The following is an 18,068-nucleotide window of genomic DNA, read 5'->3' as shown; positions in this document are numbered from 1 at the left end:
CTACATTACAGTGATTTCCAGGAATACACTGCAACGTAGCATTTCGTATGCAGATACAGCCGCAGTCACACACAGAATATAGGCATGCTGCATATCATTTTAATCAGCAGAAGCTGCTGGTGCCCCTAAGCATACCAAATGCCCTAGGCATTTGCCTAGTTTGCCTATGCCTAAGGCCGGCTCTGGGTCCACAAATTGAAAAAACGTTAGCGGACTGTTTTCATTTTATAATACAGTAGCCCAAGGCACCCTCCCACTACATTTTTCAGATGCTAATATTGAGGTAATACCTAAACCTGGGCGTAATCTTGCTCTACCAGGATCGTATAGGCCAATCTCTCTGCTAAATATTGATTATAAAATATTTACGAAAATATTAGCTGAGAGATTAAAGCCTACTTTGCCCATTTTAATTCATACAGACCAAACCGGATTTATTTCTGGAAGACATTCTGTGGTAAATGTGAGGAGAGTGTTAGCAGCTATACAACATGTTTCTTCTTTTTCTTCTGATTCTTCTTCTAATATGGTACTCACACTAGACGCAGGAAAAAGCTTTTGATTTAGTATTATGGCCCCAAATTTTCCAAACTTTAAAAAATGTTGGCTTTCCATCCCATTTTATACAAATACTTTGTACTTTATACTCTTTTCCTAAATCATATATAGCCTGTAATGATCTTCTTTCATCTCCTTTTACATTAAATAGAGGCACCCGTCAGGGATGCCCCCCATCTCCCCTCCTTTTCGCTTTTGCTATTGAACCTCTTACTGTTGCTATACGCAGTTTTCCTCTTATCCAAGGGATTAATATTAATTCTGAGGAATTAAAATTGCATTGTTTGCTGATGATACTCTTATCTTTCTTTCCAATCCACTTCATTCTTTACCAGCTTTACTCCACTGGTATAAAGTTAATTTATCGAAATCTGAAATACTATTGTTGGGGAACGCTACTCCAGACTTTTTAAGATCTCTTAATACCCCGCTTACCCTCGCCCCTACTCATTTCTCATATCTTGGCATTCAGATATGCTCTAATTTGTCCCAACTTTGGTGGTCATTCCGAGTTGTTCGCTCGTTGCCGATTTTCGCTATGCTGCAATTTGTTGCTAAATGCGCATGTGCATGGTACGCAGCGCACATGCGCTTAGTTATTTAACTAAAAACTTAGCAGTTTTGCTGTTGTTCGTGCAGCGCTTTTCAGAGGCACTGCTGATCGGTGAGTGATTGACAGAAAAGGGGCGTTTCTGGGTGGTAACTGAGCGTTTTCCGGAAGTATGCTAAAAAATGCAGGCGTCAGTCAAAAACGCAGTAGTGTCTGGAGAAACGGGGTAGTGGCTGACCGAACGCAGGGCATGTTTGTGACGTCAAACCAGGAACTAAACGGACTGAGCTGATCGCAATCTAGGAGTAGGTCTGGAGCTACTCAGAAATTGCTTGAAAATTTTTAGTAGCAATTCTGCTAATCTTTCGTTCGCTATTCTGCTAAGCTAAGATACACTCCCAGAGGGCGGCGGCCTAGCGTTTGCAATGCTGCTAAAAGCAGCTAGCGAGCGAACAACTCGGAATGACCACCTTTATTCGTTAAATTTTTCACTTAGTACAACGAAAATAGCTACTAAATTGGAATCCTGGAGAGACCTACCAGTTCCATTGCTAGGTAGACTCTAGGTAGATCAAGTCAATTATTTTCCCAAAAATGTTTTACTGCATGCAGATGTTACCTCCTGCTCTACAGAAATCAGACATTGCTAGGTTAAATGCCTTGTTTTCAACATTTATTTGGCAGAATAAATGACCAAGGATTGCTAAGGCCAAACTTAAAACTCCTAGATCAGAGGGAGGATTGGGATGTCCTGATTTAATGGCTTATTCTTCAGCAGTCTTTTTTAGATATATAAGTGACTGGATATTGAATATACTGATCCTTCCTTAGAACAAGCTTTTTCCCCCCCTATTTGCTCCTGAAGCTTTAATTCAGACTAAATTATCTAAAATTCCCACAGCGGTTAAAACTCACATTCTATTCAAGGATACATATGCTACTTGGATCCATATCAATAGAAGTTGCGATAGAAATCCTTATATATCTCAATTTATCCCTCTCTGGGGTAACCCCTCTTTTCCCCCATTATTGACGAACTCTTTATTTAACCTATGGGAATCTAAAGGGTTATACTCCTCCAATAAGGACTTTAACCCAAGTGGATCTATTTCCACCTTTTCAGATCTTTCCAACCAATTCTTATTACCTCACACACACAGGTTTATGTATTTTCAAATGAGACACTATTTAACTACTATAAAGGTCCCTAGACCGTTCATCAGCTCTACTCCTATTACTAAACAATATAAAGTGAAATATTTGTATTTTTTATACTTATGAAAGTATATTATAAAAACCATCCGTAATGGACATTATTGTTAGATAAATGGACATCAGATATTCCATCTATAACAAAGCTGGATGATATTACCTGTCTTCAGTCTTTTTCATTAAAAGCTTTGCAATCTAGCTACCTTCAAGAAGTTTATATATGCACTCTTCATAAGGCTTATATCACTCCCCATCAAAGACGACACTCCCCATAAATGATGACACAAGCTCGGTCCCCTTCGATTTGGAGCAAATCTACTCCCTTTCACTGGTACACCTCCAGGGCCAGTTAAATTGACTTCTTGTGCTCCCTTTGCTCCATACACCACATTAAACTCTACATTTTCTACCTCTCCAACACTCAGCAGTAGTTTGAAGAGGTTGTTTCTTGTGATAGCAGTCCAGTGGACAAAAAATAAGAATTTACTTACCGATAATTCTATTTCTCATAGTCCGTAGTGGATGCTGGGAACTCCGTAAGGACCATGGGGAATAGCGGCTCCGCAGGAGACTGGGCACAAAAAGTAAAAGCTTTAGACTAGCTGGTGTGCACTGGCTCCTCCCCCTATGACCCTCCTCCAAGCCTCAGTTAAGATACTGTGCCCGGACGAGCGTACATAATAAGGAAGGATCTTGAATCCCGGGTAAGACTCATACCAGCCACACCAATCACACCGTACAACTCGTGATCTGAACCCAGTTAACAGTATGATAACCGTAGGAGCCTCTGAAAAGATGGCTTGCAACAATAAACAACCCGATTTGTTTGTAACAATAACTATATACAAGTATTGCAGACAATCCGCACTTGGGATGGGCGCCCAGCATCCACTACGGACTATGAGAAATAGAATTATCGGTAAGTAAATTCTTATTTTCTCTGACGTCCTAGTGGATGCTGGGAACTCCGTAAGGACCATGGGGATTATACCAAAGCTCCCAAACGGGCGGGAGAGTGCGGATGACTCTGCAGCACCGAATGAGAGAACTCCAGGTCCTCCTCAGCCAGGGTATCAAATTTGTAAAATTTAGCAAACGTGTTTGCCCCTGACCAAGTAGCTGCTCGGCAAAGTTGTAAAGCCGAGACCCCTCGGGCAGCCGCCCAAGATGAGCCCACCTTCCTTGTGGAATGGGCTTTTACAGATTTTGGCTGTGGCAGGCCTGCCACAGAATGTGCAAGTTGAATTGTACTACAAATCCAACGAGCAATCGTCTGCTTAGAAGCAGGAGCACCCAGCTTGTTGGGTGCATACAGTATAAACAGCGAGTCAGATTTCCTGACTCCAGCCGTCCTGGAAACATATATTTTCAGGGCCCTGACTACGTCCAGCAACTTGGAGTCCTCCAAGTCCCTAGTAGCCACAGGTACCACAATAGGTTGATTCATGTGAAACGCTGAAACCACCTTAGGGAGAAATTGAGGACGAGTCCTCAATTCCGCCCTATCCGAATGAAATATCAGGTAAGGGCTTTTATAGGATAAAGCCGCCAATTCTGATACGCGCCTGGCTGAAGCCAGGGCCAACAGCATTACCACTTTCCATGTGAGATATTTCAAATCCACTGTGGCAAGTGGTTCAAACCAATGTGATTTTAGGAACCCTAAAACTACATTGAGATCCCAAGGTGCCACTGGAGGCACAAAAGGAGGCTGTATATGCAGTACCCCTTTGACAAACGTCTGAACTTCAGGCACTGAAGCCAGTTCTTTCTGGAAGAAGATCGACAGGGCCGAAATTTGAACCTTAATGGATCCTAATTTTAGGCCCATAGACAATCCTGCTTGCAGGAAATGTAGGAAACGACCCAGTTGAAATTCCTCCGTAGGGGCCTTCTTGGCCTCACACCACGCAACATATTTTCGCCAAATGCGATGATAATGTTTTGCAGTTACATCCTTCCTGGCCTTGATCAGGGTAGGGATGACTTCATCTGGAATGCCCTTTTCCTTCAGGATCCGGCGTTCAACCGCCATGCCGTCAAACGCAGCCGCGGTAAGTCTTGGAACAGACAAGGTCCCTGCTGGAGCAGGTCCTTCCTTAGAGGTAGAGGCCACGGGTCCTCCGTGAGCATCTCTTGCAGCTCCGGGTACCAAGTTCTTCTTGACCAATCCGGAGCCACGAGTATCGTTCTTACTCCTCTCCTTCTTATGATTCTCAGTACTTTTGGTATGAGAGGAAGAGGAGGGAACACATATACCGACTGGAACACCCACGGAGTTACCAGAGCGTCCACCGCTATTGCCTGAGGGTCCCTTGACCTGGCGCAATATCTGTCCAGTTTCTTGTTGAGACGGGACGCCATCATGTCCACCTTTGGTTTTTCCCAACGGTTTACAATCACATGGAAGACTTCTGGATGAAGACCCCACTCCCCCGGGTGGAGGTCGTGTCTGCTGAGGAAGTCTGCTTCCCAGTTGTCCACTCCCGGAATGAACACTGCTGACAGTGCTATCACATGATTTTCCGCCCAGCGGAGAATCCTTGCAGCTTCTGCCATTGCCCTCCTGCTTCTTGTGCCGCCCTGTCTGTTTACGTGGGCGACCGCCGTGATGTTGTCCGACTGGATCAATACCGGTTGACCCTGAAGCAGAGGCCTTGCTTGACTTAGGGCATTGTAAATGGCCCTTAGCTCCAGGATATTTATGTGAAGAGACGTTTCCATGCTTGACCACAAGCCCTGGAAATTTCTTCCCTGTGTGACTGCTCCCCAGCCTCTCAGGCTGGCATCCGTGGTTACCAGCATCCAATCCTGAATGCCGAATCTGCGGCCCTCTAGAAGATGAGCCTTCTGTAACCACCACAGGAGAGATACCCTTGTCCTTGGAGATAGGGTTATCCGCTGATGCATCTGAAGATGCGATCCGGACCATTTGTCCAGCAGATCCCACTGAAAAGTTCTTGCATGGAATCTTCCGAATGGAATCGCTTCGTAAGAAGCCACCATTTTTCCCAGGACTCTCGTGCACTGATGCACTGACACTTGTCCTGGTTTTAGGAGGTTCCTGACTAGCTCGGATAACTCCCTGGCCTTCTCCTCCGGGAGAAACACCTTTTTCTGGACTGTGTCCAGAATCATCCCTAGGAACAGTAGACGTGTTGTTGGAATCAGCTGTGATTTTGGGATATTTAGAATCCACCCGTGCTGACGTAGTACTACCTGAGATAGTGCTACTCCGACCTCTAACTGTTCCCTGGACCTTGCCCTTATCAGGAGATCGTCCAAGTAAGGGATAATTAATACGCCTTTTCTTCGAAGAAGAATTATCATTTCGGCCATTACCTTGGTAAAGACCCGTGGTGCCGTGGACAATCCAAACGGCAGCGTCTGAAACTGATAATGACAGTTTTGTATTACAAACCTGAGGTACCCTTGGTGAGAAGGGTAGATTGGGACATGGAGATAAGCATCCTTGATGTCTAGAGATACCATATAGTCCCCTTCTTCCAGGTTCGCGATCACTGCTCTGAGTGACTCCATCTTGAATTTGAACCTTTTTATGTAAGTGTTCAAAGATTTTAGATTTAAAATTGGTCTCACCGAGCCGTCCGGCTTCGGTACCACAAACAGCGTGGAATAATACCCCTTTCCCTGTTGTAGGAGGGGTACCTTGATTATCACCTGCTGGGAATACAGCTTGTGAATAGCTTCCAATATTGCCTCCCTGTCGGAGGGAGACGTTGGTAGAGCAGACTTCAGGAACCGGCGAGGGGGAGACGTCTCGAATTCCAATTTGTACCCCTGTGATACTACCTGCAGTATCCAGGGGTCCACTTGCGAGTGAGCCCACTGCGCGCTGAAATTCTTGAGACGGCCCCCCACCGTGCCCGAGTCTGCATGCAGAGCCCCAGCGTCATGCTGAGGACTTGGCAGAAGCGGGGGAGGGCTTCTGCTCTTGGGAAGAGGCTGCATGGTGCAGTCTTTTTCCCCTTCCTCTGCCCCGGGGCAGGAACGAGCGGCCTTTTTCCCTCTTGCCCTTATAGGGACGAAAGGACTGGGTTTGAAAAGACGGTGTCTTTTTCTGCTGAGAGGTGACCTGGGGTAAAAAGGTGGATTTTCCAGCCGTTGCCGTGGCCACCAGGTCCGATAGACCGACCCCAAATAACTCCTCCCCTTTATACGGCAATACTTCCATATGTCGTTTGGAATCCGCATCACCTGACCACTGTTGCGTCCATAACATACTTCTGGCAGAAATGGACATCGCACTTACTCTAGATGCCAGGGTGCAAATATCCCTCTGTGCATCTCGCATATATAGTAATGCATCCTTTAAATGCTCTATAGTTAATAATATACTGTCCCTATCCAGGGTATCAATATTTTCAGTCAGGGAATCCGACCAAGCCACTCCAGCGCTGCACATCCAGGCTGAGGCGATCGCTGGTCGCAGTATAACACCGGTATGTGTGTATATACCTTTTAAGATATTTTCCAGCCTTCTATCAGCTGGTTCCTTGAGAGCGGCCGTATCAGGAGACGGTAACGCCACTTGTTTTGATAAGCGTGTGAGCGCCTTATCTACCCTAGGGGGTGTTTCCCAACGTGCCCTAACCTCTGGCGGGAAAGGGTATAGTGCCAATAATTTATTAGAAATCAGCAGTTTTTTATCGGGGGAAACCCACGCTTTATCACACACCTCATTTAATTCATCTGACTCAGGAAAAACCACTGGTAGTTTTTTCACACCCCACATAATACCCTTTTTTGTGGTACTTGTAGTGTCAGAAATGTTCAATGCCTCCTTCATTGCCGTGATCATGTAACGTGTGGCCCTACTGGACATTACGTTTGTCTCGTCACCGTCGACACTGGATTCAGTATCCGTGTCAGGGTCTGTGTCGACCATCTGAGGTAACGGGCGTTTTAGCGCCCCTGACGGTGTCTGAGATGCCTGAACAGGCACTAATTGATTTGTCGGCTGTTTCATGTCGTCAACAGTTTTTTGCAAAGTGCTGACATTGTCACGTAATTCTTTAATTACTACCATCCAGTCAGGTGTCGACTCCCTAGGGGGTGACATCACTAACACAGGCAATTGCTCTGCTTCCACATCATTTTCCTCCTCATACATGTCGACACAATCGTACCGACACCCAGCACACACACAGGGAATGCTCTGATAGAGGACAGGACCCAACTAGCCCTTTGGGGAGACAGAGGGAGAGTTTGCCAGCACACACCAGAGCGCTATATATATACAGGGATAACCTTATATAAGTGTTACTCCCTGTTATAGCTGCTGTATTTATATATTAGCTGCCAATAGTGCCCCCCTCTCTGTTTTACCCTGTTTCTGTAGTACAGGACTGCAGGGGAGAGTCAGGGAGCCGTCCTTCCAGCGGAGCTGTGAAAGAAAATGGCGCTTGTGTGCTGAGGAGAAAGGCTCCGCCCCCTTCACGGCGGCCTTTTCTCCCGCTTTTTTCAGGAAACTGGCAGGGGATAAATGCATCCATATAGCCCAGGAGCTATATGTGATGCATTTTTTTTAGCCATATAAGGTTTTTATATCGTTTTTATTGCGTCTCAGGGCGCTCCCCCCCAGCGCCCTGCACCCTCAGTGACCGGAGTGTGAAGTGTGCTGAGAGCAATGGCGCACAGCTGCAGTGCTGTGCGCTACCTTATTTGAAGACAGGAACGTCTTCTGCCGCCGCTTTCTCCGGACCTCTTCGCTCTTCTGGCTCTGTAAGGGGGCCGGCGGCGCGGCTCCGGGACCCATCCAGGCTGAACCTGTGATCGTCCCTCTGGAGCTAATGTCCAGTAGCCAAGAAGCCCAATCCACTCTGCAGTCAGGTGAGTTCGCTTCTTCTCCCCTTAGTCCCACGATGCAGTGAGCCTGTTGCCAGCAGGACTCACTGAAAATAAAAAACCTATTTAAACTTTTACTTCTAAGCAGCTCAGGAGAGCCACCTAGCTTGCACCCTTCTCGTTCGGGCACAAAAATCTAACTGGGGCTTGGAGGAGGGTCATAGGGGGAGGAGCCAGTGCACACCAGCTAGTCTAAAGCTTTTACTTTTTGTGCCCAGTCTCCTGCGGAGCCGCTATTCCCCATGGTCCTTACGGAGTTCCCAGCATCCACTAGGACGTCAGAGAAACATCCCTTTGTTTCTCATGTCTTTTAATTAAGCCATAGCCTCTTTTAACTTTGACCCATTTAACAGTGCCAGATAGTTTAGGGGCAATATCATTGATATTTCCCACCTCAAGAATACCTTCTGCTGCTCTTCCTTGCAGAATATCAATCAGTTCTTCAGTCTGTAAAGCAATGTCTTTAGTGTCCTTACTCGCATCAGGACTGGGTTTTATAGAGCAGGCAAGGATGTTGTTCTCAGATTCCAACTGTATTAGATGCTCTTTCATTTCGGAAAGACTAATCTGATCCTGCTGCTTAGATGCTTCTGCAGCTAATAAAAGTTTAGACAGCTCATTTATTTGAGATTCAAGTGAATGAATCCTTTCTTCCTGTTGAATAGATCTTTGGGTGTTCTGGTCAATCTCTGGCAATTTTTCTCTACTCCACTGAAGCAAATTTTCAAACTCTCTGGTTAACACAGCAAGCTCCTCTTGCATTTCCTGGTTCTGTTTCTCTAACTGGATAATTAAAATTGGTTCTTCCACAGTTTTATTTTGTAACTCAGTCCCATTATATTCCCCCTTCCTCAATACTTCTCCCTGTAGAAGTGCTGTAAGCCATCGGATATGATTAAGACGTCTATCGGCTATGTATTCCATTATGTCCACCATAGCTCTGCCTCACAAGACCCATTCCTCAAGAGTTCCTCATTCTCTCTCTGCTCTGTGAATATTTGTTCCATAATCTTTATCCTTTTCTGTTCCATTGTCAGTATATCCCTCTCAGTTATCTTCACTCCAGTTTATTCCAGTCTGCTTTTCTCCTTGGTTTCCCAAAAGCATCTTGGCTGGCTATTTCAGTACTCAAACTGGAGCCATTGCTGTTATCCTTTTTATGTTTCTTCTTTTTGGCTATATTATTCTCTTTTTGTTTCAACACAACATCGGTTGCAGCCTCTAGTTTTCCAAGATATCTTCTGTTTTTTGTTTAATTATATTTCCATCATCCAGTAATACAACAGGGCATGTGGAGGTCACTGTTTCTTACACTACCTTCACTGCCATGTTCATGAGGTTTAACTATTACTTTCTTCTTCTTTGTCTTTCTCCTTTTCTTTCCCGTCACTACTGCATTATCTCCAAACACAGACTCATCTTTAATTCCTTGTACTCCTAATATTAAATCCTCCTCTGGACCTGACATGTCCACTTCTTCTAAGTCTATCCTCCTCTTGTCCATTTGATTCTCCTTGTTGGCTGCAGCTCCCCCAACTACTATGGGAAGGGCATTAAGGCCAGCTTCTTCTATGTTCCCTTGAGATCCTGTGGCAGAACTTGAAAAATGTAAACAACCCCCAGAAAATATCTCTCCTGTTCTTGTGTCCTTCCCTAAGGTAATTTCTTCTTCTCCAATATTATTACCATCAGGCCACAGAATCTGCAGCTTTGACCCAGGAATACTCTCCAAAGCAATTAAAGCAGGTAATAAAACCTGCTCCAAATTGTTATTATTAGTGATAAGAACAGCAAATGTGTCCCCATAGTGTCCCTTCTACCGATCTACTATATAGGGATTACTTATTTCATATAGCTGTGCTATCTTTTTTAATACATTTTCATCACTTATGCCAAGAAATTTCCCCCAATCCCAAACTACACCGTACATCAACACCTTTATCTCTACAACAGCGATAAATGTCCTCTCCAGTTACACAATCCATTTCTGTACTCTAATCTCAGCAGTGCTTCCAAATGTAACCCCTTCTTACCTTCCTAGGGGTAACTAATATATATGTGCCTCCACCCACGCCTTAAAAATGTCTAGTCTATTGGAGTGGACTTGGGTACACCCCCTGCTAGTACATTTTATTACCTATTGTTTTGACAGTAAGTACACCCGTAACTTGACATTAATTTATTTCCTCAAACGTACACACCAATGAAAAGAAACACATTTATTGCGAGAGTGCAGGTGGGAGTGCAGCTGGGTGGGAAGGCAGGGAGCGCGGGGTCACATCAAGAGGCAGAGCCAGATGTCAGTCCCTGGCTCAGTGCGGCCGCTCGGCAAGCATGCTGTACATCATCCGCTGCCAGAGGCGGGTGAAGCAGGGGGGAGGCACACAGACATAATGAGAAGCAGGCTGGGCTCGGCATGGGCCACGGCGATCAGGTGTGACGTTTGGGGGGTGCTGCACATTAGGTGGTGCCTGTGCGCACCAGGCACCCCCCGTGCGCATGCCTATGATCATTGTAATGATTGAGGTCAATGTGCTCATAACAATACATACCAACCGGGATCATATCCTGATAGTGACTTCTAGTGACTGTGTTAAAGGTACTAGATGGCCTCGGTAAAACAGGGGGACCAGAGTGACGTGCATCTTCCCCGACCTGTGCAGTTAACAAGGCAAATACAAAATGAAAATGTTATACAATGGCTTATAGTTTCTAAACACTAAAACAAAAAATAAAAGCATGTATATTCACATAACATCCAGCACTAGGTCATACATATCTATACAATGCAGCTACAGTATGGTCGTTGAAGTAAACAAAAGAACAATATGAATAAGCACTGATTTCTCAAATTTGCGCTTACTCATACTGTTCTATAAATATAAAAGTATATTTGTTAACTTTCAGGATTCCCCTTCAGGAAGTGTAGGGTCATGGTGACCCAATTTGCATCATCACAGATACAAGATGCATCTGCAGATGCAAAAATTAGGCAGTTTGCAACACTGCGCCATGGGGACGGAACCATAATGACACAATTTAAAATGAATCACTTTATCACACATACACACCACCTCCACAGTGTCTGGAAAGGAAGGGGGGTGGGGAGGGGAATAATTCTTCCAAGGAAAATGCCCCAAAATTTGTGAGTCACTTGATCATTCTGGGAAAGCAGGCAAATATAAATAAAAGATTTTCCTTATGTCAATGTTTTTCATTAGCAGTTGTATCCAAAGAGTCAGTGTCACTGACTTATTTGTATGTCAGTGTATGTCATGTCAGTGGTGGAACTACTGCCAGAGCAGCCCATGTACTTGCAAGGGGCAGGCAGTGAGGTGGACCCAGTGACACTGTTCTGTTTAGCGTGGTCACATCCGCACTGCTCTTCTGAGCATGTTGCAGACAGTAACATGCACAGGGAAGCCCCATCCAGAACTTGGTTCTAAGGAATGATCAGAAGAGCAGGACATGGGTAATGTGACGGTACCTGTCAGACAATAAAATAAAGGGTTGGACTAATTGACATATTCTCTTATATATTATAAATCATTGCTGCAGAAATGTGTCTTATATGGTGTATTGGGGGCTTCTTTTTTAAACATAAAAAATAAATGAAATAACTAAATGTTGAACATTTACTTTTACGTATTTACATATACTATATCAATGCAGGCTTGAAGTCAGCAAGCCATAGAACCTGTGTAATTCATGATTGTCGCACACAGAAAGAATTAATGAAGGATCACTTTCTAAACATTACCAATCACAACTGTAATAAAATTTGCAATTAAACATCAAGTAAACAAGAGCTTTTTTTTTGCATAATTTTGTCCCAAAGTCATAGGCTTACCTATGACGTCCAGGATACCTCATCATCAGGTAAGTCTCTAATATTTTAAGGGTTCAAGTCTAGGACATGGGACTTGAACCCATTAGGGATTTACCTGATGATGAGGTTACCGGGAAGCGGTGGGTAAGCCCATAATCTTGGACAAAATTATGCAAAAAAAACTCACTGACTTGATGCTTAATTGCAAAATGTATTAAAATTCTGATTAGTAATGTTTGGACCGTGCACCTGCAGTATTTCTTTCTCTGTGTGGCACTGGTTTCTGTGTTAGAGAAGAGCAGAGCTGGTGAAAGGATGTCAGAGGACAGTAACCTGTATCAGTTTACAGGGTGCCAATAGTATAGTGAGTGCGTTAGTGGACAAAGGGGGTCATTCCGAGTTGTTAGCTCGGTAATTTTTTTCGCATCGCAGCGATTTTCCGCTTAGTGCGCATGCGCAATGTCCGCAGAGCGACTGCGCCAAGTAAATTTGCTATGCAGTTAGGAATTTTACTCACGGCTTTTTCATCGTTCTGTTGATCGTAGTGTGATTGACAGGAAGTGGGTGTTTCTGGGCGGAAACTCGCCGTTTTACGGGTGTGTGTGAAAAAACGCTACCGTTTCTGGGAAAAACGCGGGAGTGGCTGGAGAAACGGGGTAGTGTCTGGGCGAACGCTGGGTGTGTTTGTGACGTCAAACCAGGAACGACAAGCACTGAACTGATCGCAGATGCCGAGTAAGTCTGGAGCTACTCAGAAACTGCTAAGAGAGGTGTAATCGCAATATTGCGAATACGTCGTTCGCAATTTTAAGAAGCTAAGATTCACTCCCAGTAGGCGGCGGCTTAGCGTGAGTAAATCTGCTAAAAGCAGCTTGCGAGCGAACAACTCGGAATAAGGGCCAAAGAGAGAGCTAAAATTTCCAGTTGGAGGTGTATGTTGATTGCTGCAGTGTAATCCAATTTGAGAATAATCCGTTTTAACTGCTAAGACCCCTTTAGTGAGGTTTTGTGCACTTTTCAGGTAAAAACGAAGGGCCTAATTCAGACTGGACCGCTGCAGCGGCAGCGATCACAGTCTGAATCCCTATCGCAGGCGCACTGCACAGGCGCGCCTCGCGAGCCCAGCAACATGCTAACAGCATCTCTGGGCTGCGATTGCAGAGTAAATTATCGTAGATGTATTAAATTTAGCACATCTACGATCAGATCTGAATCATCCCCAAAGACACAAACCCATATTTGTACTCATCATTACAGTTCCTTTACAACAGAATGGCACAGTGTCACACATTACACTGCAGACTAACCTCCCCAGCACTGTGACTGCGCTGTCTTGTCAAATGCTGCCGATGAAGCAATGCACTGGTTGGTCTGCTGCTTTGTAATGGAAGACGAGGATCAATAAAAGTAGTGCTCCGAGAATTGTGATCTACAAAGAATGGCTAAGAAAGAAACATGAATTAGTTACTACTGAATGTAAAGGTAAGATATATGCATACTTTGCAAAAGATACAGTATGACGTGGTCATAGCTTACCAGCATTGAGAAATTAAGCATACAATGGAATTAATGCGCCATGACAATATCTAATAGATCCAGTTTGACTGGATCTGTGTAATCTGTTGGTGAAGACACAATTTGAGGCCTGATTCTGAGTTGCGTGCTGCTTTAGCGTCTGTTGTTGAAGCCACATCTGCGACTATATGCTAATGCTAGTGTCAGCACTTCCCCTAGTGTACAAGCGTACGTTTGAATGTGCAAGGACTGAGACACCCACTTTGAGTGTATTTGAGTGGATGAATGGAGCGATTGAACCCCACCCCAGCACAGCCCATCTTGTTCATTTCTCTCTGCACTGAGCGTACACTGTACTGAACACATAATGGTCCACCCCTCCCAGTCAGCTTCACATATCGTTCAGCGCTTATTGTGCTTTATGACAATGTGATGTTCAGAGGTTGAGTGGCTAGGAGAGCTGCAGTATTCAGGCATCCTGTGTGCACTGCGGCCAGCTCCCAAGCACACAGCTTCTTCACAAGCAGGCACAGACTGTGTGTGAGTGTTAAAAGTTCAGTGCACTGAGATGCTACGCTTCATTCAGCAATGTTGTAGTAGCAGCCAGCATAAGTAAATTTGTCCTCTTTCTCCCTGGCTACACTCTATCCTCTTAATGCACACCTGGTCAGCAGCATGTGCTCCCCTTACTCCACAGGTAAGTGGCTGTAGTGGACCCGCCGCGACTGGCACATGCAGCAGATGGATATAGCACTACCCCTTCCCCCCCCAAAAAAAAAAAAAAAAAAAAAAAAAGAACAGTCTGCCCCTGTGGTACATAACCATTAATTTGGTTTAATTTCACTGCTGTCTGCATTTATTTTAACATGATATCCCTATGAATTTTGAGCATTAATATTAAAGTTCTCAGTTCACCCAATAAAACACACCTTGCTCTGAAATAGTTTGCTACCAGGAAAACAGATGTCGTAGCAGTGCAGGAGTCCCACTTCGCACTACACTTCCTCCTACCATCTCCCCCAATTCTCAAATCATAACCTGACATGCTACACCTCTAGTGGTCCCTTTAAGAGAAATGGGGTGACCATTTTTTTAGTAAAAATTGCCCATTTAAGTTTGAGAAAAAATTGGTTGCTTGCAATGGTAGATATTTCTTGTTGAGCAGACTGGCACTAAGTATGTAATCTTTATTCAATATATACACCTAACTCTAGGCAACATACAGATGTAGCCAGGCTCATCGTTGCTGCTGCTGCGCCATACAAGTGTTCTAGTCGTATAGCGCAGGTAGGCGAAGTAAGGCGTTATAAGGCACAACAGGATCCACAGCATGCAATACACAGTTTCACCACTGGGTGACAATTGTTCCACTAATGAAACCTACAGTACAGTGCTGAATAGCAGCGGATGGATATGGCACTACAGAATACTGAACAATGTAGCAAGCCCTGACAGGCGGGCCAGTACACAGTAAATATAGTACAGTAATTCTGTAACTCTGTCTTAATACATTAATACTGCAGGGTGGAGTACGAAATCACCGGAACGACAGGCACCCAGTGACAACATGCCTTACAACTGAAACTTTCCCTAGAAAAAGATTTCCTCAGCGTCTCCAACGCACACAAAGAAAAGCACAGTTCAGGTTCTACACAGCTCTCTAAAAGAAAAAAAGTCATTACAATCAATGATAAAGTTGGTACTATAATTTTTTTTTTTAAATGAGCGACTTCACTTTGTCACTGCAGGTGTCAATCACATGTCTAAGAGGCTCTCTTGGCATAGTGGTATCATGGATAGTTACCATGCCCATGAGCAAGGGTTTGATTCCCACAAGGGACACACTTGTATTGTATATCTGTGTAAAAATTTGCATCCACAGTTTTTTTTCTAATTTCCCCAAAACAAGTTCTGTCATACTTTGTATACAGACTCACGCATGCACACAGATATACAGTCAAAATTAGAAGAAATACTGTACAGGTAGTTGCTACTTTTTACACAAATATACAAGTCTGACTTCAAATTACGAGTCTTATCTTTTTCTCTAAAAAAAACCCTTTCTTTTATTGAAGCTTCAATAAGTAACAACAATACATCAATATGACAAATGTATATTAAACATAAGTGACCATGAACATTTGCATCATAGATACAGTGTTTTCACCTAAAAGAAAAATAAACAAAAGGTATTTCTATAATAAGGGATTGGTGTATATTCCACCAAAATAAACCTGACAGCCATTTTCAATAATCTTTAAAGCTAAATAGATATTGGAGGATCATCAAGAAACACAAGTGTTTCGTACCATAAAGTGTTGAAAAAACATTTAGCTATCGACTACTGTACTTAATGGAAGTCTCTATACAGGTTGAGTATCCCTTATCCAAAATGCTTGGGACCAGAAGTATTTTGGATATCGGATTTGTCCGTATTTTGGAATAATTGCATACCATAATGAGATATCATGGTGATGGGTCCTAAGTCTAAGCACAGAATGCATTCATGTTTCATATACACCTTATACACACAGCCTGAAGGCCATTTTAGCCAATATTTTAATAACTTTGTGCATTAAACAAAGTGTGTGTACATTCACACAATTCATTTATGTTTCATACACAAGTTATACACACAGCCTGCAGGTCTTTTAATAAAATATTTGTAATAACTTTGTGTATAAAACAAAGTTTGTGTACATTGAGCCACCAGAAAACAAAGGTTTCGCTATCTCACTCTCAACCAAAAAAATCTGTATTTTGGAATATTCCGTATTTCGGAATATTTGGATATGGGATACTCAACCCGTATAGCTCTCCCAAGTAACAAAAAATGTTTTGCTATGAGCCTCCTTTTGTAAAGATGCTTCCAGCCAGTCCATGTGAAAGATAAAGAATAACTTTTCTTTAAAAATGTCAAGCTTAGGGTTTGTACTCTGTGTCCATAACTGTAGAATTGCTTTGCAGGCAGCTGAAGATACTGCTAATAATAACTTTCTAACTCTTTTTAATAATATCCGTGGGTAATAAGATTTTCCATTAACGCGTGAGTAGTGCATAGTTGACTAAGTGGTCGATAGTAAAGCACCAGACTTGCTGCTAGAAACTCTTAATATATGGACAGGTTCAAAAGCAATGAAACAAATCTGCAGAGATTGATTTACATTTAAGATAGTCAGAATTATTTAGAATTCTCATTTGGTAAAATGTATGAACGATGAAAGATGTTGAGGTACAGATGTGTCTTCTTACATCTTTGCTCTATGTGCTATAAGTCATATAACATAACGTGTCAGTGCCGTGTGACTCAGTAGCGATGTGCGTCTTTATTTTGCATTGTGGGGGTTATTACGACCCATTCGCACGCAACGGTTCTTCACTGCGGTGCGAACGGATCGGAACTGCGCATGCTAGAACAGTGGCTAGAACAAAGAAGAAAGTGATCGCTAGCGAGATCGCAAGAAGATTGACAGCGAGGAGGCGTTCGGGCACGGAGATCCGAACACAGGCATGTCCAGGTGTTTGGAGGGCGGATGTCTGATGTCAATCCCGGGACCTTCGTCGCTGGATCCATCGCACAGGGCAAGTAGGTCTGACCCTGGTCTTGTTTTGCAGGAAACTTTTTTAGCATAGCAGGACTGCACAAGCGTTCGCATCCCTGCTATGCTAAAATACACTCCCCCATAGGCGGAGATTAGTTAATCGCACCAGCAGCAAAAAGTTGCTTGGTGCGATCAACTCGGAATGAGGGCCTTCGTACGCAACGATGTGTCTTAGATGCAAAGTAATGTAATAGGACGAGCAGCTTCTGCTAATTAAAATTATATGCAGCATGTCTACCGTATATTCATGTGTGTGACTGCAACTATATTTGCATACAAAGAACCTGATTCAGAAGGATTGCAAATTCTGCTAAGTACTGTAGCAGAACTTGCAATCCTTTGGATCGCATGCTGGGGCCGTATCAGCCCCCCCCCCCCTTAACTACGCTGAAATTGCGGTGCAACCGCAATTTCAGCATGATCACTAAAAACTAGGTAGCCTCCTGCCGACGCAGCCTGGCTGCGCCCGCAGGAGGTCCGCCGCCTTTATATGATATCAGTGGCTGCGTGTCACGTCACGCAGCCGCCCCGATCACACCTCATCAAATCCATTGTTTACTCGTCGCAGCCCCGTTTCTCCATCGCCGTCCCCACAATGTTCCGTCTTGGAAACAGAGCGTTGCTGCCCCCATCGCATTGCGAATGGGGCACCACAGAAAATGTAGGCGCATGCACAGGATGGGCCCTGCGCATGTGCCCGCATCCTCGACATAGTTTTTGCGGTTGGATCACGTATTGCGATCCAACCTGAATCAGGCCCAAAATGCTATGTTACAGTGGTTTCATGGCAAACGCTGTAATGTGGCATTCCAGATGCATATCATTTTAATTAGCATAATGCATATAATTTTAATCAGCAGAAGCTGCTCGTGCGTGCTATTACATTACATTGAGGGGGACATTCTGAGTTGATCGTTCGCTGCCATTTTTCGCA

General features: G+C 44.0%; 1 protein-coding gene across 7 annotated transcripts in view; it reads right to left on the bottom strand.

Moving 5' to 3' along the window:
• Positions 1-18,068, bottom strand: part of HECW2 (HECT, C2 and WW domain containing E3 ubiquitin protein ligase 2) — a 1,325,610-nt gene that overhangs the window by 234,797 nt on the left and 1,072,745 nt on the right. For all 7 annotated transcript variants that reach the window (XM_063934135.1, XM_063934134.1, XM_063934138.1 and 4 more), the window contains 2 exons: positions 13,325-13,459; positions 10,741-10,843 (listed from right to left, as the gene is read on the bottom strand). In XM_063934135.1, the coding sequence (XP_063790205.1) occupies positions 10,741-10,843; positions 13,325-13,459 (238 nt within the window). The remainder of the gene's footprint in view (positions 1-10,740; positions 10,844-13,324; positions 13,460-18,068) is intronic.

Source organism: Pseudophryne corroboree, chromosome 7 (genome assembly GCF_028390025.1).
Source record: "Pseudophryne corroboree isolate aPseCor3 chromosome 7, aPseCor3.hap2, whole genome shotgun sequence".
Classification (NCBI taxonomy): Eukaryota; Metazoa; Chordata; class Amphibia; order Anura; family Myobatrachidae; genus Pseudophryne; species Pseudophryne corroboree.
The sequence above is the reverse complement of the archived record's forward strand: the minus strand, read 5'-3'. Positions and strand labels throughout refer to the sequence as shown.